The following is a 24,929-nucleotide window of genomic DNA, read 5'->3' on the forward strand; positions in this document are numbered from 1 at the left end:
TAAAACGCGTTTAAAGACGGCACACTTAGCCTAGCCAGCCTCGAGCGCACAAGTTCTCAAGGCTGTATCTCTAAAACTATTATTCGGACCAACTTGAAAAGTAAGCACACATTTCTAGAGGTGTAGTAGAATTTCCCTTAAAAGTATATTTTTACACAGATCAATGGAGCTCCCATTTCTGCGTCTACAGTTTCTTCATTACTTCCAATTTTGTTGTTTTTTTTTATTTATTATAAATACTCTTAGTATTACCTCGTAGTTTCTCTTGCAAGAGGTACGTGAATGTGTCGCTATGATATAATAGATAAGTATGCATATTTTCTTTGGGAATCGGTATTCTTTCTTATTCATTTACCTTCAGCTTTTAAATAAAGACTTCAGTCTTATATATTGTATTATACAAGTATGTAAATTATCATTTCTTACTATAAAACATGGTCTGAAATTTTTTTTTATAAATTCCTTATAATTTTTTTTTGCTTACTTTTTTGTGTTTGCATAAGATTTTACTATTATTTAGCATCAAATTGAATTATCTATTCGCATATAACGAACTACACTGTATCTGTTTTCTTCGCCCGATCTATACAAATAGCTTCATGCTAAATTATGTCATAGGCATTAATCATTAATTGCTTATTTATTAATTTTCGCTTTTATGCAAATTATTTCCATAATATTTACTTCTCTACTACGTAACCTACTATAATTTGCTTGAGTGTTTCGCTCGGTGGACGCCGATTATCTTCGTTTGCCATTTTCCGTATTTTTATTTATTTCATTATAGATATGTATGTATGTATATCTACCACGATTTACACCTAAACGTCTTTACTGGTTTCTGCTTTGAGTGTTTTGTGAATGTAGTTTGATTTGAGTTATTTTCGCCGAATAATTTGTGTGTCACATGGCTCATCTGTTATTTGATTTTCGTTTACTTGGTAATTAAGAAATTGGTGTGAAGTTCACAATGGCTACTAGCAGGTGCCAAGGAATATGTAGCATTTGGTCAAGGCTAATGTAACACTTTCATTTTTGTTGGACTTGAACAGTTGAAATCAAATAAATTAATACTGACTCCTTTTTGTCTAAACTCTATTCCAAAATAATGTTTGGGCATTACTTCTAGTAAATGTTTAGTTTGTTCTCCCTGAACAATATTGCACAAGTCTTTTATCATTTTATCCTAGGTCATAGAAAGGTGAATTTTGTCCATTTCGTCTCCTTCAAAATAATTCCCTCTCGTTGCAATACACTTATGCCAACGAATTTTCCAGACATCTAACACTTGGAACATGTTCGTCGTGATGGCCATCAGAGCATTCTTCGATTCAGCTTTTATATCCTCAATTAAGTCAAAACGGTGTCCTCAGAGTGGTCATGTGAATTTGCTGAATAGCCAGAAGTTACACGAAGATAAATCAGGCGAATGAGGTGGTTGCGGCACGATATTAGTTGAAAATGTGGCGAAATGATCACGAATAACCAATACAATATGAGATGAGCGACTCCTTTTTGTCCAGACTCTATTCCAAAATAAATTTTGAGTATTACTTCGAGTAAGTTTTCACTGACCAATATTGCACAAGTTCTGCATCATTTGATCCGTTGGTCTATGGGTGCTGGCAGGTTTTTCTGCTTAGGTCATAGTTTTATTTAAAACTAACAGCCATTTATTGTCAATCAGAACGATTTTTCTGGCGGAAGTCCCAAAATTTTCTTGTTGAGGCTTTAACGGGTTTTTCAATAGGAACGCTACAAAAGTAGACCGATAGGGACATCAAAAGACGCCATAATTTTTCGCGCTCTTTTTACATGTCTCTTCATTAAGTTTTGCCATTTTATCATGGAAAGATATACGATCCAACAACGAGTCGAAGTTATTAAAATTTAAAAAAAGAGTCAGTGGTCTCAACTTTAAGAGCACTACGTCCAATTTATGGTCGTCATAATCGTCCTGTCAGATCAACAATTGAGCGTCTAGTGGAAAAATTTGAATCCACAGGCACAGTACAAAATATTCCCTTGCCAGTGAGACAAATAAGTGCCCGTAGTGTCGAGAATATTTCTGCTAGCGCATCAATTGAAGAAGACCCAAATCAGTCTCTCACACGTCGTTCTCAAGCGTTGGACATCTCTGTGACGTTGTTGTGGTGAATTTTGCGAAAAAATCTTGGCCTACATCCTTACAATATCAAATTGATGCAAAAACAAAACCATCAGACCACCAGAATCGACGTATGTTCGGGAATTGGGCTGAGCAACAACTTGAAAATGATCCGGATTTTCATCGAAAAATCATCTTCAGCGATGAGGCTCATTTCTGACAATGACTTCCTCAATGAGCAAAATATGCGTTATTGTTCAGGCAGCAATCCATTACGCTTGAAAAACGGCGAGAATTGTGTTCAGCGTGTGGACTTCTGCAAGCGTGCCCGTGGTGGCCAAAAGAAATCGAGTTCCATACATAATGGCATTCAATGTACTATCTGTATCTACTAGCTTAACGAGATTTATTATTTTTAAATTTCATCCACGGATAAGGCTGGAACCACTGCAGCACTGTATTGTAGGACCTTTTTTTTAGCGCCGTTGGAGAACCTGTATAACTAAAATATTTTATTTATTTATTTTTTTTCAAAAATTACACTGTGTTTTCCTGAAACATGCATAAATATGCTCTAAAAACTTCAAAACAATCGATACTCTAGATTTCTTTTAATTCTTAAATTTCTTTTAATTCTTAAATTTCTTTTAATTCTTAAAAGTCGCACTAGGTGTGCCCCTTAAGAAAATCCTGACCTAAAATGTTTACTAACTTCGCAGTTGTTTTCAAATGTGAGCAGAAATAACGTCATTTATAGCATTGTTGATAGCTGGATCTATGAACAGAAATTACAAATTACTCTTAGAGAAATGTCAAGAACTTTCTTGTGTTTCTGAAAAGTTGTTCAAAGAATAGATACATATATTAATTGCTATGTGTTTTATAACATATGAATCAAGTTGCCATCATTAAAACGTTTAAGTCGTGACAGAGATAATTAGTATATGCAACTACTTATTTATAGGAATACCCACATATGCACATATGTATATATAATTTGAATCATGATTGTTTCTGGTTTTTAATATACTCGTATATAAGTTTGTATATCATAACCCTAATTCCTTGAAGATTAAAGCACAAATGTAATTATATTGCATTTAGTAAGTTTCTGCATATTTATACAAGTAAATACATAAGTATGTCCATCTGTAATATTAAATATTTTTCCTCACTTTTAATCGACGCTTTGTATTGTACATACATATATATGTACACACATGGTCAAAATAATAAGTACATACGCCAGTGTAACATTCAGTGACTAATAAATTCTTTTTTACTCATGTTTAAAGAGAAATAATATCATATTTCATTTAATATATGACTTAAATAACAAAAATAAAGATATTTGTAGGTAGGTAGGTACTTAAATTTCAAGCAAATAATAAAAAGACTAAAAAATGGCTGGACAAAATAATAAGTACATCAGGTATCAGTGAATGAAAAAACGTATTAGTTTGAGTTTTTTGTCTCCTATTTTATTTTTATTAGCTTCTTTCATCAGTATCTAGTACATCCGCCAACATTTTCATTCCTTTTGAGATTCGTTTTGGAAAACTGGAGATAAGTTTGCGGCACATATCACTTGGAATTTCATACCTGGTTTTTTCAACAAAACTCCCTAACTGATCTTTATTTTGGAACGATTGCTTCCCAATCCGTTGCTTTAGCTACCCCAAAGGTTTTCAATTGGATTCAATTCGGGAGATTGACAAGGCCTTTTAGGAAAAGTCACACCATTATCCTGGAACCAATCTTTTACCAACCTCGAAGTATGCTTAGGATCATTATCCTGCTGAAATTTCCATATTAGTGGCATACTTTCCTCAGCATATGGCAGCATCGTGTTTTCCAAAATATCTTTATATTCGAACCTATTCATGGTGCCTGAAATATGGTGTAGGGCCAACCATACCACGAAAAGCAGCCCCAGACCATTATGTTGCCGCCACCTTGTTTATCGGTCTTTATTGTAGACTGTGAATGCAATTTTTTGCCTTTCGGTCAGGCTTCATTTTCGAACAAATTAATTTTTGTTTCGTCGCTCCACCAGATATTGCGCCCACTTTTTCTCATTACTTGGGCCGGACAAATTTGCATGATTTTTCTTATCTAATCTTAGATTTTTTTTTTTTTCTGTAATTATGGTATTCTTCTGGCTATCCTGTCAGGTAAATTAGCTCGATATAGTATTCGTCGGGCCATACGGGAAGATATTATGCTACCAATATTGGTTGATATTATTCTTGAAGATACCAATGGCTCCTATTTACCAAGAGTGACGATACGGTTGTCCGTTGTTTTTGATGTCTTTTTTGGTCGACCGCGAGTTTCAACATTCTTTTTCATCCTTCAGTTATTCTGCACGAAATACAATGAACGGCCTAATGTGTTAGCGATATTCCTAAGACTTTGGACCTCTTTTCTGAGATTTAAGACGATTCCCTTTCCCTCCGCACAGCAATGCTTTTTCTACCCATCTATACAATTTTTTAGTTTTTCTATGCGTTTTAAATATGGCGCTATACAACTGAAAGAGCAAACCATTACAATCAATCGTCCGATTTGCTGAAAATCTTAAAACATTTACCAATGTACTTATTATTTTGACCATACATATGCATGTATGTGTATATACATAATATAATATTAAGGTTTGTGTGTAAAAGGAATATACATAGTTTTACATAAAGTAAAGTAACTGCTGATTTAAGAATACTACAAAAAACATATGTATATTTCTCTGTAATACAGTGTGTATATAAATACTGGTATGAGTTCGTCGTCGTGTCATTGCATTTACTCATTCATCGAACTGCAAATAGTAAGCGGTAAAATTTTTAGCTTATTATTGTTATCGGCGCCAAGGCAACGCAGCGTGCACATATCGTCATCTTTCTACAATAGTGTTGCTGGTCAAGGTTGTACAGAATCCCGTAGCTTTATTAGTCGAATAGGTATATTTGCCTTTATTAGATCACTGTTCTCAGCATTGTCTCATTACGTCACACCAAAAAACAAATGCGTAGAACTGGAACCAGATGAGACTAATATTTTGTCTTCGTATAGTCAGAAAATCAGTTTTCTGGTAGACGTTAAGCTAGTCAATTCTTTAATAGATTAGATATGAAGAATATTACTAACTGCATTATTAGAAAGTAAGGACTTTAAATTTAGACGTAAATAATCATCCCACCTGAACTTTTTTTAGCGCTGTCTGCGCTCGGTTCTTTTCGGTTCAGAAATAAACTCGGAAATTATTTTGACATGACTGATCTCTTAACTTTGTTCACATTTTGTTTTTTTTTTTTTCAAAAGGAGTACTTGGACACCTATTAATTACTGCATAAATTGGTGCACCGTATAAGTTTAAATTTCAATAATGATGGAAATATGTATGTTTGTATGACATTCATATCTCTAAACCCGAAATTCGCTTCGTTGCAAGCATTTAGCGCTGCCAGTCAATTCACCTGAACGTCTACTCAATCATGGTTTTGTAATTACATCGACCTCTTGGGATCGCAAGATACCGCATCACCTCACTGGCGAACATAAAACCAACATCACGATGCCTACAGTTGCACTTGCAACCTGTACGTGCAACAAAACCGAGTAACCGAGGTAAGCACAGAAAGCGCAGCCACTGAATGAGTTGTATGTTTTTTGTTGTTGTATTACACGTTGGACTCTTGACTGCGGTCTGCTTGGTTATAGCTGAGCCGAGTTCAATTTAAAGGTTCGCTATGGACTGACTCTGCGAACGCGGCATTCCTGCCTCACAGCGCCTCTTAGAGCAGCGCCCGAGCTCTGGCTCACGTTAATGGCATCTAATGTTTTTGTGGTTTTGCTTTGTACCATTTTTATTTACCGCTATCAGGTTGGGCGCACACTTCCAATTTTATTGGCAGGCAGGTTGGGCGAGCCGCCACCGCGCCGCGATGATTATTATAATTTTCGCCATAGTTCGATTACCGCGGATAGGTACATTCATACGTACATATGTATGTATGCACTTACAGGAATGAGCATATACTATACATGCATATGTGCAGAATTATCTATGCTTGAAAGTTTCTATCACCTGTGCTCAGTTTATTATGCTTAGTAAAATGGGCGGAACAAAGATTTTTGTTTTTTTGCGCCTTAAGAAAAGGATTTCGAATTTTCTGGGGCTTTAAAAGTGCAGATTTTTAATTATTTTTCTACTCAATCAAATGTCTCATAAATATATAAATACTAGCAGTTGTTTTCAATTTGTTTTCACAAGAAAGTTTGTCAATGCAAAATATTTGGAATACCAGACTTGAGGAATTAATCAATGGGTTATTTATATGACATTATTTGCAACGAAGCAATCGAGAAATAATGCTGTGACCATCTGCTGACAAATTACCGAGTGTGGTACAGAACCTTAAAATAAATTTTTAACCACGTACATACCAAGCAGACTGAAAAGTTTATATTCTTTTATGAACCAAACTCGATTTTATTATTGCACATAGTTGTCATCTAGGGCGATAGGCCATTTATAACAATCTTCCATATTTTCATTAACATTAACGAGGTCAAATTCACTCAACTTATTCTTATTTCATTGATTTTAATATGAGATAGCCCGGTACAAAGCCTTTGCAAAACCAAATTCTCATGAAAAATGATATCATTATCTTGATATTTTTGAAGTGTCACGATCAATTTCAATAATTTTGAGAATCCGCCGCCGCTGCCTTGGACGTCGTTAGTTTGTCGTCCGCATGTCTAGCTTCCCGGCTACGTCTTTGCACTTTCTTTTTTTCGAGGGCGCCTTTGGTTCGCTCTGCTTTGAAAGCTGCCTTTTTCCAGCGATGTGCTCCTCAATGCGATTAAAATACGGTGGATCCGAGGCATTACACCAATTATGAGTGGCGAAATGTGTCCGTTTTTCACCTCCTTTCTAGCCCAAGCCAGCCGTTTCACCCTTCTGCCTTCATGCTGGAGTTGCTTTCGAGGCGTTTGCAAATTCCGACCGCCGCCTTTTTTTTTCAACCCCACCTTGGTTGGCTTTTTCGGGGCCCTCTTTTATTGTCAGAGTTGGAACCCTCGGTCGCCTGCTCAGTAGAACAAAGAAGTTCTTCCCTTTCCGCGTTTATGTTCACAGCGCTTTCTTGGTCCGAGGCCGAGACTGAGGCACCCGTGAGCTGTAAAGCTGATTTGGCAGAAGCACTACAACCACCGCAACCTGCTCCCGTTGCTATAGAGGTGGGATCGCTGGCGACACAGCTCTCACGATTGCCTTGTCCGCTGGTAGTAGCAGCATCGCCTCCCACCAACGTTTGGGCCGATATGTCGGTCCGCTTCGTTCCTTTGCTGTCCTTCATTTCGAGTTTTTTTAATCAGGGGTCTCTACTCCAGCGTTTTATACGTACCGCTAGGTATCTCATTAGCAATGACCGTTGTATTACCCATTCACCTACTCCTGAGGATGCATATAAAGCAGTCCAACATAAGGGGATGGTTGGAAAAATACGTCAGCCTTCGCGAGGAGCCGCCTGTCTACAATTGAATGACTCTGACAGGAGCCAGCTTGAGATCATGACATTGTAAGCAGCGATACCCATTGCTTATCTTGCAATATCTTGTCAAAGTAAAAGAGTTTTCTAAATGAGAACTTAATTTTCATGGGTTAGTTTGTATGTCAGCTACTATATGTTACAGTGATCCGATATCGACGATTCAGACAAATATGCAGGTTTTTGAGGAGAAAAGGACCTGTTTAAATTTTCGGATCGAAATCTCGAAAATTCTTATTTGTGGCAAACTAAATATACCTGGTGCCAAAAAAGTGTATATTCGGGATAAGAAATGCCGGTCACTAAAAGATTAAACATTTTCTGGGCATTTATCTGTTGAAAGCCATAATTTTCTATTTATGATTATTTTTATATTCTGAATGAAGTAACTTGTATATAATGGATGACCTGGTTAGTGGGTATCAGTAATGGGAAAAAACATAAAATGTAACTTTGAACAACTTTCTTGTGCAACTAAATATTTTGAAGTACAGTTTTTACTGATAATGCATTTTTTATGATAATTTGATAATGATAACCCACATTGCGCTTGGCTTGTTGAAAATACATATGTAAGTAGATTCAGTTTAGAACAATAAATAATAATTTGTTATTTTTCTATTTTCAGATAACACATGATTTTTCAGGAAATCGGCTGAATAATGTAAGTACCACTTTATATTCTCAAATGCGACAAATTATATATTCTTATTCAATTATATTTTTGTAATATTAACATACGTATTTATATAAGTATATACTTGTATAACATAGAAGTATTATGTGTTTATGTGTGGATAGTTCATTGTACAAATTTATTAACATAAGCAATAAAAATTAAATAAATTTGAGCATTCAACATAATTCAGCATCAACATAAAGCATAAAAATTGCCATGAAACTAACATAGTTCACAACTTAATTGAATAAAGGCATTATTTATGTACATATTATTATGTATGTATGTATTATGAATGGATTTACAAATGATTGTTTACAAAGTACTTACATATGTACATATGTACTCGTCATGTCATATTTGACATAAATTCTTTAATTTTTTCTGGCACTGCACCTTTTTTGTGTGATTAAAGTGCACATTTTATGTTATTATACAGGGTGAGCATGAGCATTAGAAAAGTTTATTAAAGAAAATTATTTAAACTCAAATGAGAGGCAGTGTTTTAAAAGCTTTGAGGAGTGTTTTTTTGTTTTTTATTATTTTTGGACTTGATTTTGTGCCAAGTAATCTTACTGCAACGACGCACAGTGGCATTTCGGCGGAAAAAATAGGATTTTTCCACTTTCCAATTTCAAAACTTTAATGATTTTGTTTTGTAAAGAAATATTTGGATAAGAAAAATTCAACAAGGTTTTTTATAAAAAGTGAAATTTTATAGTTAAAAAAACTAACAGAAGTCGACGGAAAGTTATTCAATAAAATCAGATTAAAATTAGTGGGCGGTTTTCCAAGATTTTTTCAAAATTTCTTAATTTAGTCCAGAGAAGTGTTTCTGCAAAGTTTCATTGTTGTACGACCACTTCTTCTATTTTTTTCCAAGAAATGTATGGAGCGGTGCCACTGTGCGACGTCACTGTTGACAGTCATAACTTTGAAGTCGTAAGTAATTTCGTATATCTTGGGACCACCAACTACATCAACAACTATATCAACCTCCTGCTATTTGGTGCGGAGACATGGACAATGACATCGTCTGACGAGTTGGCTTTATAATTGTTTGAGAGAAAGGTTTTGCGGAAGATTAATGGTCCTTTGCTGCTGTTGTTGTTGTGGTAGAATTCTGCCGAGTTGGCAGTCCTTTACCGGATAAGAAATCCGGGTCCGCTCCGGTTACGTACACCCGACTGTCGTGGGAACGGATTCTTTGCTCATTGGCAGCTGCAAATACCGCAGTCGATGGAACGATAAGCTGCACGAGATAAACGGCGACATTGAAATAGTTCAGCGAATCTAGAGATAGCGACTGCGCTGGCTGGGTCATGTTGTCCGGATGGAAGAAAAGACTCCAGCTTTGAAGGATCTCGATTCAGTTTTCTTACGATGAAAAGTGAAGAAGACCTCCACTCCGTTGAGGAGATCAGGTGGAGAAGAACCTGGCTACACATAAAATCTCAAAATGGCGCTAAATAGCGAAAAGAAGACTGGTTATAACCAAGTAATCGGTAGTGTACGTCAGTAAAGAAGAGGAATAATCTTACTACATATTTTAAAGAAAGACAAAATTTTATTTTTTTTTTATTTAAAAGAAAAAAACTTTAAATTTGTTGAGTTCAACTAATATGAAAATAATACTTGAAATATTGTAAAATATCGGTTCTTAAAAAATATTTTAATTATTGTTTTTAGGTTAGTGAAGCAAAATGATTCTTAATTCAAATTCTGGATATCAAAAATTAGAACGATTTTTCTGTTTTTTTTTTTAGTAAATAATTTAATATATACATATTACATATCTAATTGTTTACTAATATTCTTTCAAAAATAAATACGCACAGTATGTATGTATGTATGAAAGTTTGCGCTGACAAGGCAGGATTTCTCGCGTACAGGAAATATATGTACAAGTATATAAAGTACATTTGTACATATCTATGTATGTATGCCCTTATGTGCACACAGATCTCATCTCCCCTTTTATCTCCAATCGGGTTACACCCACGCTAACTATAGTAAAGCGCTCATGAATGGAACATAGCATTCCTACAGGAAGCTGACTTATCCTTTGCACAACCACATTTTATTGAGAGCGTAACGGAATTAGGTTAAACCTGAGTAGGCGGATACCAGTACATAAGTGTGTGCTGTGTGCGCGTAAGAACAATGCTCATGCAAAGCTATAAAACACAGAATCGAAAAAATATACATAAGTGAAAGGATTCTAGGCCAGCAAGGATAGGAGTCACAGTTAATGTACATTAGGGTGTGCCATTTTGAGACAACCTTTTTTTTCAACTGAAAAACAGGTTCAAAACTTTCGAAATATGTAAAAAAAAGTCACTCAAAAGATGAGCCCTTAATATTAAAATTAATATTTTACGAGAAAACTCGATTTTCGAGTAGAATCGGAATCGAGTTTACCATCCTTACTGGCAGCCATCGCGTGCACATTTCATAACCTCCGTACAATAACCACCACAAAAAAATTATTTTTTTTCATGTAATTTATATGGAAAACAGAAAATTTGAAAGAGGCACCTCTTAATATTAATATTAAGAGCTCATCTTTTGAGTGACATTTTTTTACACATTTCGAAAGTTTTGAGCCTGTTTTTCAGTTGAAAAAAAAAGTTCCCTCAAAATGGCACACCCATAATGTACATACATATATACATACATACTTATATTGTAGGAATGTTTGTATGGAAGTTTATCTCCTTGTTCATCGTTATTTATGTTCGCGGATAAATGGAGAGATTTGTTGGAAATAAAACCCGAACACAGATAAAATGAGAGACAGCTAAGAAGATGATCTCTTCAATCACATGCGTTATTTTGAATTTTATAATTGTAGAAATGGAATTATTTTCAATCTCTGAAAGAGTTTACTAATAATATAATACAAAGTCCCTTTTTTCAGTTACTTCACTAATTCTTTATACCTTTTTATTGACACTTTTTTTAATTTAAATTTCAATTCTTTATTTTTCCTGCATATTTTACCATTTTTGTATACCCCAATTTTCAAAATTTCTTACGCCCAGCAATGTTAATGTAGGCGATGTCTTCACTCAGCTGAGATCATAAATTGAAATGAGTATCAAAAACTCGAAATTATATAGAAACTGCTTTCCAATCGCCTATAGCTTGGTCTTTTCACACATGCGGTTTCGACGATTTCCGAACTCGCTAGACCTCCAAAGCGTTTTCGCCGACTAACTAACTACCCAGCGTGAAACGCTTTCGTTGTACGCCGCCGATCAACGAACGCCATCACCAGCAACGGCCATGTGCAAGTACAATTGTGACCCAATTCCAAGCGCCAAGAATAAACGCTTACACACATATAAACTGCCAAGAAATAAAAAAAAAATAACTAAACTCTAGCTGCGCTCTGCTTAAACGTCGATTGAGGCATTTTCACGCGCCGTCAGCAGCAACATAGACATCAACGGCAGCGCCGCTATAGACCGCACCAGCTAGAAATAAGAATGAGAGTGGCTGTAGTACGCTATGTTTCGCACTTAGCTGCGCGCGGTGTATTGTCTGCTTTGCGTTGTCTGTATGTAAAGAAAAATAAACAAACTTTCAGGCAATGAGGCAAGAATTTTGCAAGCAAATCTCCATTATTCTGCCAGTAAGTCTATTAAAGCAAAACACGTCTGCATTGCTCCTCCGCTGCATCACAAGCTTTATTTCTAATAAACGATTTCGCGCCTGAGGCTGAGTGCACATTGGAGCGATGATTGAAATAACGCAATATGCATAATTTTGTGAGGTTTCATGATTGCTGAGACTTTTCTAAAAGTGTGACTCTAATTCAATCAAGTTAGAAGTGATGTATGAACATTTGTAGGGAAGAAACCAGGCTGACGCCGCAGCGCACCGGTTAATTAATAAGAAATCAAAGTGAGCATCAAAATTTTAGATAATGTCGTTATCCCTACAAATATTGAATAGAACACTGAAATCTATATGATAACCTTTTTATTCCATACTCACTTATTCTTAATGTTCTACTCTGCGCTTAGCCTTAGCGCGAGTGTATAAAAGCTGTGCGCTGTCTCTGACACGAAGCGCGCCAATTGATTTGGCCGACCTAATAGAATTGTTGTTGCATTGCTGATTTGAATTCAATTAAAGTGCTTCCTGTCGGCACAATCACCGTCATGTATACACACATACACACACACACATGATTTATATGCATATTAAAATGTTTGCTGCCGCATTCGCACAATTTTATCATCGTAAGTTACACAATTCGATTTGAATTGCTGCCGATATTTGCACTTAATCTTTGCCACTGACTTACATAGTCGAACATGCAATTGTTTTTGTTGTTGTGGTTGTTGTTTTCGCTTTTATTTTACCCGTTGCTTGCACTACTACAATCATATGTACTCATTATTACATTACTATTATGACACATTTTCATATCTTCTGCGATTTTCTTTGCCTCGACTTCGATCTCCTTTGGCTCCGTAACCATGTACAAGTTGTCTTTTATCCACAATTGGCTTACTTGGCTTTGATTTGTTTGTGTTTTGGTTGGATTGTTGCTATCGGCTAATGGATTCGAGTTGTCAGCCTTAGGCACTTGAATGCCGGAAAGGGTCACTTCGTCTATATGAATGATGCTCTTAAGCAACCTGGAATCTATCACTCGATATATGCGTATATTTTTCCTAAGCCGCTTCTGTAAGAGATAATGATATAAAATAGTTTTTATAACAAGATTTTTAGCTTTTAATTATTTTTTCATGCGTCAGCGGTTTTAGTTAGAGTTGGATGATTTTGAATTGTTGCTAATCTAACACACGAAATCTGGAAACGCATAATCGGGAGCAATGAGAGTTGAAACATATACTAACGGATCATATGGCAGTAATATAACGGGTGAGCCATGTAGAGGTACTTTTTCCAAGAAGATCCGACTTTTTCAAGTCAAATATTGTCCAACGCTGATGCCCATTTCTGGCTCTATGGGTACATATGTAAACAAGCGAAATTGCCGTATGTGGGACGAAGAGTAACCTCAAGAGATTTAGTTGCTTCTATTTTATCTAAAAAAAACAATGGTTTGGTGTGATTTGTGGACAAGTGGAATCAACGGTACATATTTCTTCAGAAACAATTCCGGTGAGAACGTAACCGTCAATGGCAACCGTTATCTATTGAATCATTATTTGAAACCTGAAGCTCGTGGTCTCAGCGACATTTGGTTATAACAAGAGCCAAGCCAATTCCTTCTTATCGCTTCAATCAATTGAATTATTGAAAGAACACTTCGGTGAGCAGATAATTTCACGTTTTGGGCCGATCGCTTGCCTACCAAGATCATGTGATATCACACCGTTAGAATTTTTCCTGTGAGGATATGTAAAGTCTAAAGTCCATGCAAACAATCCCGCTTTGATTCCGGCTTTGGAGCAAAACATCAGGTGTGTCATTCGCCAGTTACCAGTCAAAATGCTAAAACGAGTCATCGGACGGAGCCATGGCCAACATTTGAAAGAGATAATCCTCAAAAAACATATGACAAATAATTTTCTTTCGAATGATAAAATATAATATTAAATTTGAAATTTCTTTGCTTCAAACAAGTAGGGAGCCTCGAAAGTCGAACATTACTGGATATACATATATGTACATATGTAGGTGTGTAGAACCCTTTTCGGTTAAAATTTTTTAAAATTTCGACCAAATTGGCCTTAGAAGGCAGTAATTTACATTACATCGATTCGGAGCTATATACATATGTATGTACTATATGCATAATACAAAAGAATTTTTTTTTAGTAAAAGAGGGCTTTTGTTTTGACAATACGGCTAGAAATACTCTAGGCGCCGCGAAATCTTGTTTAAGGCTCGTTGATGCAATTAAAACGTGTATCTTTCGCAAGGCTTGTACCAAATTTTTTTTCTAGTGTTTATTCTTTTGGGCGCATACAAATATTCATTTAAATTTTAAACATATTTTTATGTATATGTACATATGTACAATCAAAAAACTGCTTTTGCAGCAATTTTGAGTGAACTTTCAACAGATGGCAGGAAGCCAAAATGAATTTAATTTAATTTCGCTAACAAACCCAACACTGTCAGACAAATATTTACAACAACAAAAGTGCTCGGTACATATTTATTATAAATAAGAATATTTTAATTCATAAAAATGCCACACTTTTTCCGCACATTGCCAAAACACATGCCATTTAATGTATGTCTTCGGACTTAGAATTGAAATAAATAGCATCTAAATTGTAATCTTTTTGATCAGCCACATGAAAAATCACTTGCCGTAAAACGGGCGCAAGTTTGCACATATCAAGCAAAAGCATTTAGTACATATACTTATTTAGTATTAACCTAAACATATAATACTATATACATATGTATGTATAAGACTTGAGTGCGACTAAAGGCTCTGGGACCATAGTTTCATCTATTTTACCGCATGAGTTTTAAATTGCTTTTTGTAATGAACAACAGTCACATTACATCGAAATCGAATGGATTAAGGAAAGTGAGTAAGTGTTTAGGGAAATGATAAGAGCAACTAAAATGTTTGAAAAGAAGATAATAATGAAATTATATATTTGCTGGCAATACTTGGTAGTTACATCAGTTTTTTAGAGTTTTACATGGTTGCTACCAGGATTAGTATGGATATATAAGTAGGTTTACCAAGTTCTATCAAAGGAAATCAGTTTTTTATTTAAAATTAAACCAAAGAGCTAAAATTGTGCGTATCCTGATAAAGAATAATTACACAATGTTAAAAAACACTTCACTTGGTTGTTCTTAAAATAGATATAGGTAAAGCTGTTAAAAATTTTTATAAAACAAATCTCATATAGATAGGAAAGGCTTACATAGAACATTCCTTATTCAGACGCTTAGTTAGTGATGCTCTCACCAGTGGTATTGAAAAAACTGAAAATATTAGAAATATTACAAAAGTTTCAATTCATATTTTTACAAACCATTATTTTAGAAAGAAACCTCGCTTCTTTTATATTTTTAATTTCGGTACAGCACATACCTATCCTTAATTCATGTTTTACCTACAGGGTCGCTTTGTGTGGCATCGATCCACCTAAATTCGAAACTAATTTGCTCTGTTGCGCCGCAAATTTGCCCGTTTAAGTATTTTTAAATCGTCTATGAATAGATTGAAAATTAAAAAAAAATAATAATGAAATCCTCTCTCAATATGGATGAGCATATCAATCAGTTGTCTGTCGCTGTGCTGGCGCTGTGCTCTTGCGCCCCATTTGAAATATGAGCATTTCGCCGGGTTCGACTTGGCGCGGTCTGGTAAATTTGTTAAGTGTTGAAAGAATTTTCAAGCATAAAATATTTCTTTAGCTGTTATTTATGCCACAACGGCTCTTAATGTTGGCACAAACTGTTTGTGGCACTTACAACATGGCCTCTGTGCAACGAAATTAATTTTGGTTTTTATTAACACAAATATTAATGTCATGAGGAAGAATCCTGTAAATGAAATGAAATGAACTAGATTCGAATTTTTCGTGCTACTTCTTTTAAAATTTTATTACCATCGGCTGATTATTATTGGGAGCGTGGAATGTATTATATTATTGTTCTCTGAGCAATATTTTTATTCTTATACTTTAATATTCTATTGAGCATACTTTATAGTTTTCAAATTCCTAATTCACTAGAAAATAACTTTTACTCATATTGATAGTTAAGCAAGCTTTCGAAAGGGCATTCAACTTATGGAAAATTACATATTTAATTTTTTAACTTTAGGTGACGATATAAAGAAATTAATTTGCATGAATTGGACAATAATTTTGCTATAAAGTTATTAACTTTCACTCGCCATGACAGCACAAATACAGCTTTTCATATAAAAACTTAATTTTTATTCCCACATTAAAGACTATGATATTCATATACATATGTAAGTATATGTACATATGTATGTGCATATAAATATAAAACTTAAAAATGTTTAATCACAATTTTTCCTGATTAGTATGCACATACAATGCACACACATACTTTTTTGTGTCATATCGTTATATAGTTTTAACTTTTTTGTCAGCTATGTCGAACGACTGGCGATAAGCATCAGTTCAATAAACAACAGTAATAACAGCATAAACATTATTGTTACGAAAACATAGTTTATCGACTGAAACACTTACTGGTGCTTTCTTCAAGTGTTCACATGTATGTATGTATTTTCTTATCGGTCGGCATTAGCGTGTATATTCCTATATTTTTGTATACATGTTTATATGTACATATGCATGTATTATCACGTGTGAACTATTTTCTTTGGACTATATTTTTATCAGTACATGACAAATGATTTTTGGGTTAGGAATTCCAAATTCATTTGCCATAATATTCCAGATTTGATTATATTGTCCATTTGGCTATTACATTATTATTTTTGAATAATAGCCCTGACAGACGAGCAAGATTAATACGCATTAAGCAACGCTAATGCGCATTGAAATTTTATGGTGACAGACGGCAGACTTGTGTATTTAGACAGCTGATTGTGAAATTTGTTTATTTATTTAAAAAATAAAGTGAAATAAAAATTAATAAGAGAAATTATTAATAGAAATTTTAGTATTTTTGGAAAATCAATATAAATTTAACGAAAAAATTCGTTTATTATTAACTACGTTCAAAGATAATAGAGAGGAAATAAAAGCAATAATCGATTGTAATGCGAAAAAAGTGTGCGAAAAAGTTAAGAATATTGAAAAAATGGATAGCTAACTGTGCGTTGTTTATTTTCTGCCATCTAAATATATTAAAATTTGTTTTTGTTAATATACTTACACATAATTTAATTAACAAGATAAAACTGCTTACCTCTGATGCTATAAACGCAAAGGAGGCGGCAGACTTCAAGCGACAGCTGTCAAAAAATAGCAAAAATCGGCCATTTTTGAGCAGTGTTGCCAACTCAAATTTGATAAATTCAGCCAAATGCACGAAATTCTTGTGCATTACAAATTTGCATTAACATGGGTCAAATGCGCAAGTAAATGTAAATTAAGTCCGCTAATGCAAATTATCGCTGTCGTCTGTCAGGGCTATAAGTCTGAAGTCTGTCTATAAGCTAAGATATCTATAATGTATGATCTTATGCTTACTTCAAAGTTCAAGGGACCTATTGTTTTACTATAAAATAGACTTTAAAAAATTTTTGATTTAGTAATATTAGGTTTCAGTGTTTCTTTGGTTATTTATTCGAATTTCAGCAACTTCGATATTTATCTTAAGAAATATTGATTTCAGGAAAGACTTTATACAATAGACTTTATGGCTTCCGGAAAATGTTTTTTTTGTCACGCTTATATGAATTGATCCTTCATTGTTTTTATTTGATAACTTGTAGACATTGACATATATATTTATTTAATAAATTTGCTCGACAAAATTTGTTCTTTTCTTGCTTTGACTTGCTATCTGGAAAAGGGTATATTCTTTAATTAACTTACAATAGAAATAATTTCGTTTTACAAATATCAAATAGTATAGAAGATGAAGAAATTATTTTGTAAATTTGTCACACCATATTTCTCGTTATTTGGCCAACTGCCAATCGCAATCACCAATTGGTGTGCTATACCCACAACATATGGTGACACACTTGAAAACTTTCGTTCCGGCAATGCAATGGTGCGCGCAAAATGTTTATAACGCATGATCCATGTGGAGATATTTTCTTCAATAGTCTTTTTTTGCAGATCAGGCGTGAGTAGTGTCAAGCTGTCATGTTTTTTTTTTGTTCTGTATTGTTTGTCATTTCATCATGAAAAGACTTACATACGCCTAAACAAAGTTTACAAATCGTTCAACTTTATTAGGAAAATTCACGTTCTGTAAAGCAGAAAAATCAGCTTACTGAGCGTACTATTTGCAACAACATCACCCTTGTGCAAGAACGAAAGCCGCTCGACGATCCCAAGCGACACCGCTTCGCATGGTTTGAAGTTTCAAGAAGATCAGACGTTTTCGAGCCAAATTTTGTTCAGCGATTAGGCCAATTTCTAAATCATTGAGTATGTAAAGTATGTAAATAAGCAAAATTACCACGTTTGAGACATTTCTTTCGGAAAATACAACAGGTCTATATTTCAAAATTATGCCGGGGAGAACGAAACCGTGAAAGCCGACCGATTGAAGCTTGTGATCTCGGCGACATTTGGTTTCAAGAAGACGGCGCCTCATTTCACACCTCGCAACAAATAATGGAGAGAACACTTCGGTGAGCAGATAATTTCACGTTTTGACGCGACCGATTGGCCACCAAGATCGTGTGTTATCACACGGTTAGACTTTTTCTGTAGGGATATGTAAAGTCTAAAATCTATACGGCCATCTCGCTTCGATTCCGGCTTTGGAGCAAAACATCATGTGTGTCATTCGCCAGTTACCAGTCAAAATGCTCGAACGAGTCATCGAAAATTGGACTCAGCAAACGGACTACCTGAGACGTAGCCGCGGCCAACATTTGAAACAGATAATCTTCAATGCCAAAGAATATTCGTTCGAGTGATGATAAACATTCCCCATTAAATTTGAAGTTTCTGTGTTTTTTCTTTAAAAAAGTAGGGAACCTCAAAATGGATCACCCTTAAGTTTTTAACGATTTTGCGCTCTGTTTCGGACCACCATCCATCAATGGGTCTTTATTTCCGGTGTGACTGTGGTAAAAATATGCCAAAAATAGTATGGACGCATCTGCACATAAAAATTAGTTTCAATTTATTCATATTTATAGTTTCGTCACGTGCATATAAATGAAAAGTGAGTTTTCCTGCGAAAACTGTCTATATGAATCATCAAACAACAAGTGTATTTCTAATAATTTCGCTATCTAAAGCAATACGGAATTGCTATTGATTCCTGCAAAACCAAATCAAGGTCGCTTGTATTGAGTATGCGGTTGTATTATTCTCCAATGCAACAAAATTGTAAATGTTTTCATTGATTTAAATTCGAATCACCTTGAACCATCGGTCTGCACTTGCAATTGTATTCATGTACAGGCAGTCATACTCATTTCTAAATTCGCACCTAATAAATAGTTTTTATAGTTATTTATGAATTTGTGAACACACAAATGGGAAAACTAAATTTTATTTATCCATTATTTCATTCTATTAAATGATTTCTTTAATAATTGTGTTAGTGGTCTATGCTATTTTTGGCTTGAATCATCGATGCAATTTTGCCATAAAAAGTCTTGTTTTTATCTCTCCGATCATTTCATAACCGACATGTCTACTCTCAATTTAAATATTCTTTTTTTAAGGGGTTACATGGGCTTACGGGTTTCAAAAATCGTTTTTTTATTGTCTTATTACATTCTACAACGCCTCTAGAATATTGTCCTAAATTTTCAAGTTGATCCGAGTAATAGTTTCGGAAATACAGCCTTGAGAACTTGTGCGCTCAAGGCTAGCTACGCTAAGTGCGCCGTCTTTAAACGCGTTTTTCTCGAAACTGTGTTTTTAAAATCGGTTGGCAAGATTCCTCGAGAACTACTCAACCGATCTTCATGAAATTTTACACAGGTCTTTGAGATACAATTCTTAAAAACTTAAACGAAGGATTTTTTAAGCTGAGGTTTTAACTAAAACACGTATTTTTCACTTTAGATGATCCTGTAAGGAGTTAGCCTGCCAACTCGTGCGCATCTTTTTCCGAGGGGTCACCAGAAATGGCCTCGCAATAGCCGAGTTTAAAATATTTTTTTCCAAAAATTTCAGAATTTCGTTGTTAATAGTGTACATACATACATATGTTTGTAACAGAAAAAAAATTCTGTTATAATTTTTTTTTTTTTTTAATTGAAAAGGTAATTATTACAATTACAATTTATATATATAGCACTAGCGGTTAAGCCATCAGCTTAATTCTGTTATAATATTTCATTTTTTATATGAGAAAACAATTGTTAAAAAAAGGCTGTTTTTATCCAAGGAAACCCATGTAACTCCTTAAATTGAACTGACTATTACGTTTCAATTTGTTCGTACAAATCTTTACATTACTTCGCTCAGAATCTCTGTAAAAACAGATAAATGTTCCGCTTTTGTACTTTCTCACGAAGTAGCTCCAAAATTGTTTCTTTTTTTTTGTCCGAAATGTCTATTTGTAAAATATTTATTAAATTCGCACCGTTTTTCTTAGTTGCAAACATATTTTAATGAACAATTTTCACATTTGAAATGTCACATCTTATTGTTGGCGATGAATCACCACGAGAAACCTCGTCAGCACCACCCACACAAAGCAACCCCGTTCCCGCGCAATGTGCTGTTACACTAGAAAAGCTTATTTGTGCCATTCATTTGTTGTCTGCCCCAACAAAAATATTATTAAGAATGCGCAAATTGAAACAAAGAGTAAAGTAAAATTTCCTTCCAAACGACGCCTGCCGAAGCAAAGTAATTCTAACAGTTCGCTTTTTGTTGCGACTTTTTCCACTGAAGAAATCAATAAGCAAAGGCAAAATATACAATTCCAAAAAAACGCTTTTATTTTGGGAGCGGCAAAGGGTTGCTTTGCGTGCTCTCCTCCTCCTTTGGGGATTCGGTAATATGACACTTGGACGCCAAACACTACGGGTGCCGCTCCAAACCAGCTCATGCCAACGAAATCAAATGACCACAGCACCACATACTTACATACATACAAGCATACTTAATTTGCTATATAAATACGAATTTGTATATAAAAACAAATTATGATTCGTAGGTATAAACTTATATGTATATAGATTTGTATGTAGATTCATGCATACATACGTACTATATCGGTTATGCTTTTTGGAGCGCATGGAATTTATTTATGCTTTGGTCATCAAACGGTGATTAAATAGTGTTAAAAATAGCTGTCAAAATACATACATACATACATGGGAAAAAGAAGTAGAAGAGTATACTTGTAATTAAGTAAATGAACAAATTCCATAGACTTGTTACAAATTTAATACGTGAAGACCAAGCCCCGATCAACTTACACGTCAAGCAACATGTCTCGATAGAGAAAACTTGGTCTTTTTGAACTTGGTAGAAAATTTACCGTTGCCAGTCCGAGTAAGATTTGAGCGCATTGTAATTGAGTAGCCACATGAATTTCTTTTTCTTCAAATTCATTTGGCTGCTACATTTTAGTTCATATTGAGAAAATTTTGACAAGAAGAAAAGTCAGAAAGTTACAAAAACAGCTGACAGTTAATAGAACTGTGCTTGAGTACTAACTAGTCTAGTTCTCATGAAATTTAGTATATTCTCTTTTTTGAGACTTAGAGATATTAAGGGGTTAGGAGGGTTACAGAGGTACGATTTTTTAAATATAAACACTCATATATTTCAAGATATAATATGGCATATCAAAGGTACACATTTGAACAATGTCTTCTGAAATTTGATATAAAAATGTTGAAAATTCAGCCGTTGGGACCTCAGCTCCCTGGGTATCTCACAAAAAAGTACTCTTGCTGTGGACAGCATAACTTATTATTGGTTCATCCGAAACTAAAAACCAAAAAATATTCCAATAGTACATACATATATAAATCTCGTGTTTGAACGAAAGAAAAAAATTAAAATTTTAATTTTTTCTCAGACTTTGAAAAAAAATCTCATTTATTGGCTTAAAAAATAGTTTGTAATCAAAAAAAACTTCGTTCAAGAACTAGATGTGTACACAATTCGAATTAAATTCGTCCATAACTTTTCGAGAAATCGTGTCCACCGACTTCAAAAACAAAGTTTCGAGAAAATTGCATTCAAAGACGGCACGGCCTAGCTAGCACACAAGTTCTCAAGACTTTATTTCCTAAACTATTAAAAAAAATCGATTTTTTGACATTTTCAAACCCACCTAACCCCTTAATATATTTTCTTATGACGTGTACAATTTATCAGAAATACCATATGTGACCTGGTCCACGGAAAGGGGGCTTAGGTGTCAAAAAAAAGGAGAACAATTAATGAGATAACGAGCAACTGACGATTATTTTTAACAGCTTCTCCCAGAAAACTAGTTTTCGCACGTTAGCTCCCTTTTCGTAGACCAGGTCACATATTATCAATTTTTTTTAGTATTTGCTCTTCCAAAATTAGCTTTCAGAGTTCGGTGTTTTGTTATTAAATAGATCCATATTAATTCGTGAGCCAATCTACCCGTATACATACAGTACTTGATGCATATTAAAAGGGTGTCCCAAAATTAACGCAAAATTAGAATTAAACAGAAAACGCAGTTTTTAGTTTTTCGATTGTAATTGTTTTATTGAATCATAAAATGCAAATGTTCTCCAAGTCTTTACATATGTACACATAAGCACTCGTTTGTCGAAATTTTCCATGACTACTCCTTATAAATGTGGCTGAATTTCATTGATGGAACATTGAATATTCTCTTTTAAAACACGCGTGGTTTTGGGCTTGTTGCAGTTAACCTGCAATTTTAAATATATTCATAAAACCTGTAGAGAGCTTCTTGTAATTGTTGTCCACGAGACCGAATTGAGGTTCCTGGATTGTCACCGCCACTCTCACGCACTGTTTCGATATTGTCATTTGAACGTCTAGTTTTCGGCCGCCAAGCTTTCACAATTTGGGAAATATTGTGCAACAATGAAGACACGTTTTATCTTATAACGCTCCATTTTTCCTATGCCTAAACTGTCAGCTGTCGATTTGTTTTTTTTTTGTTCAGGGTTATCAACTCTTTAATACATAAGTAAATGACGGCACATTCAAACCTTTCGTTAATTTTGGAATACCCTGTATTAACCGCGGTGCGTTTCAACCTTTAGCCAGGTAACCTCCCATTGCAAAGGGTCCCGGTGATAAATGAATGAATGCGTGTGACTGCGAAGTGATGTCTTCAAGAGTTTTTATTTTGCCAAAAGCGCGTTTAATAATTTTGATGAATGTGCTTTCGTGCTTTGTTCTTTCTGAAACTTGTCTCTCTTTACCGTTGCTTTTTATTGCACGTATTTACCTTTTGCCATTTCTGTGCGTGATTTGTTTTTGTCTCCTTTGTAAATGATTCGAACGGTTCAACGTTTTCTTGTTGGGTTGGTCAGTGACTCATTACCAGCTATGGATATGCCAGTTATCAGAAATGCTTAGACTTGTTTTAAGGAGGAGCTTCCAAAACACAAAGAGAATTTGCGTATATATCGAAAGAAAAATTATCTTTTTTCTTTTATTATCTTCTACATACATATACATATATGTATTTACACACACACACTTTGTAGGGAAGATTCGTGCAGGCCATGCCGTTTTTTGTCGCATATTCATAAATAAGTATATGCAATCAGTAAATGGGCATGTACAGGTTGGGTATTTTGCCTTAAACAAATTATTGTTGGCCATAATACGCAGTTCACTCTCGCTCTAGCGTTAGCGTTACAGTACAAATTATTGCTAAATCTGTAAAAACTTTTAATAAGCTATTTTTTTATTCACCTGTGTATCAGAATTTGAACTCTTCTTCCACTCTATACTTTCAGCATGAGTCGTCCAACACAGCAACGCACAATGCCACAACAGAAGCCGCCGAAGCAGTACCTTACCGAGCAGGAGGCCATCGCGGCCTCCGAGCTCTTCGATCTCTTCTGCGTCGCAACGACAATGCGCCAGATTTTGGGTTTGCATCGCGACATGTGCGACATACTGGGCTTACGACCAGCCCCGATCAACGAATTCTACCCGATGTTGAAGGCGAAGATTCGTTCGTGGAAAGCGCAGGCGCTATGGAAGAAGTTCGATGCACGTGCGGCGCATCGCGTCTACGCAAAAGGAACAGCGTGCAATGGCACGCATGTGCTAGTCATTGGCGCAGGTCCATGTGGCTTGCGCACCGCCATTGAGGCGCAGTTGTTGGGTGCCAAAGTCGTTGTGCTGGAGAAACGCGATCGCATTACGCGCAACAATGTGCTGCACTTGTGGCCGTTCGTCATTACCGATCTGCGGAATTTGGGTGCAAAGAAATTTTATGGAAAATTTTGTGCCGGTTCCATAGATCACATATCCATTCGGCAGTTGCAAATCATATTAATGAAGGTTGCGCTGCTGCTAGGTGTCGAGATACATGAGAATGTGTCCTTTGAGCGAACAATTGAGCCGAGTGGCGATGGCTTCGGCTGGCGTGCGGCTGTAACACCAGCGGATCATGTGGTTTCATATTATGAATTCGATGTTTTAATCGGAGCCGATGGTAAACGTAACACACTGGAAGGATTCAAACGAAAGGAGTTTCGTGGAAAGCTGGCCATAGCAATTACGGCCAATTTCATAAATAAGAAAACAGAGGCAGAGGCTAAAGCGGAGGAGATAAGCGGCGTAGCGTTCATATTCAATCAGTCCTTCTTCAAGGAGCTATATGAGAAAACGGGCATCGATTTAGAGAATATCGTCTATTATAAGGACGAGACGCACTACTTTGTTATGACCGCGAAGAAACACAGTCTCATAGACAAAGGTGTTATAATACAGGTGAGGTAGAAATGAACACATTTCGTTTGAAATTAGAAAAAACAACTTTCAACTCT

General features: G+C 35.2%; 1 protein-coding gene across 17 annotated transcripts in view; it reads left to right on the forward strand.

The window, feature by feature from the left end:
• Nucleotides 1-24,929, forward strand: part of LOC120773526 (F-actin-monooxygenase Mical) — a 92,787-nt gene that overhangs the window by 39,986 nt on the left and 27,872 nt on the right. For 11 of the 17 annotated variants that reach the window (XR_005705185.1, XR_005705186.1, XR_005705169.1 and 8 more), the window contains exons 1-2: nucleotides 23,663-23,713; nucleotides 23,889-24,873. Coding sequence is in view for 5 of the 17 variants with exons in the window: in XM_040102514.1 (XP_039958448.1) it covers nucleotides 23,700-23,713; nucleotides 23,889-24,873 (999 nt within the window). In the remaining 12 variants the exon portion in view is untranslated. The other 6 variants (XR_005705175.1, XR_005705171.1, XR_005705173.1 and 3 more) reach the window with 2 other exon arrangements.

Source organism: Bactrocera tryoni, chromosome 1, assembly GCF_016617805.1.
Source record: "Bactrocera tryoni isolate S06 chromosome 1, CSIRO_BtryS06_freeze2, whole genome shotgun sequence".
NCBI classification, from domain to species: Eukaryota; Metazoa; Arthropoda; class Insecta; order Diptera; family Tephritidae; genus Bactrocera; species Bactrocera tryoni.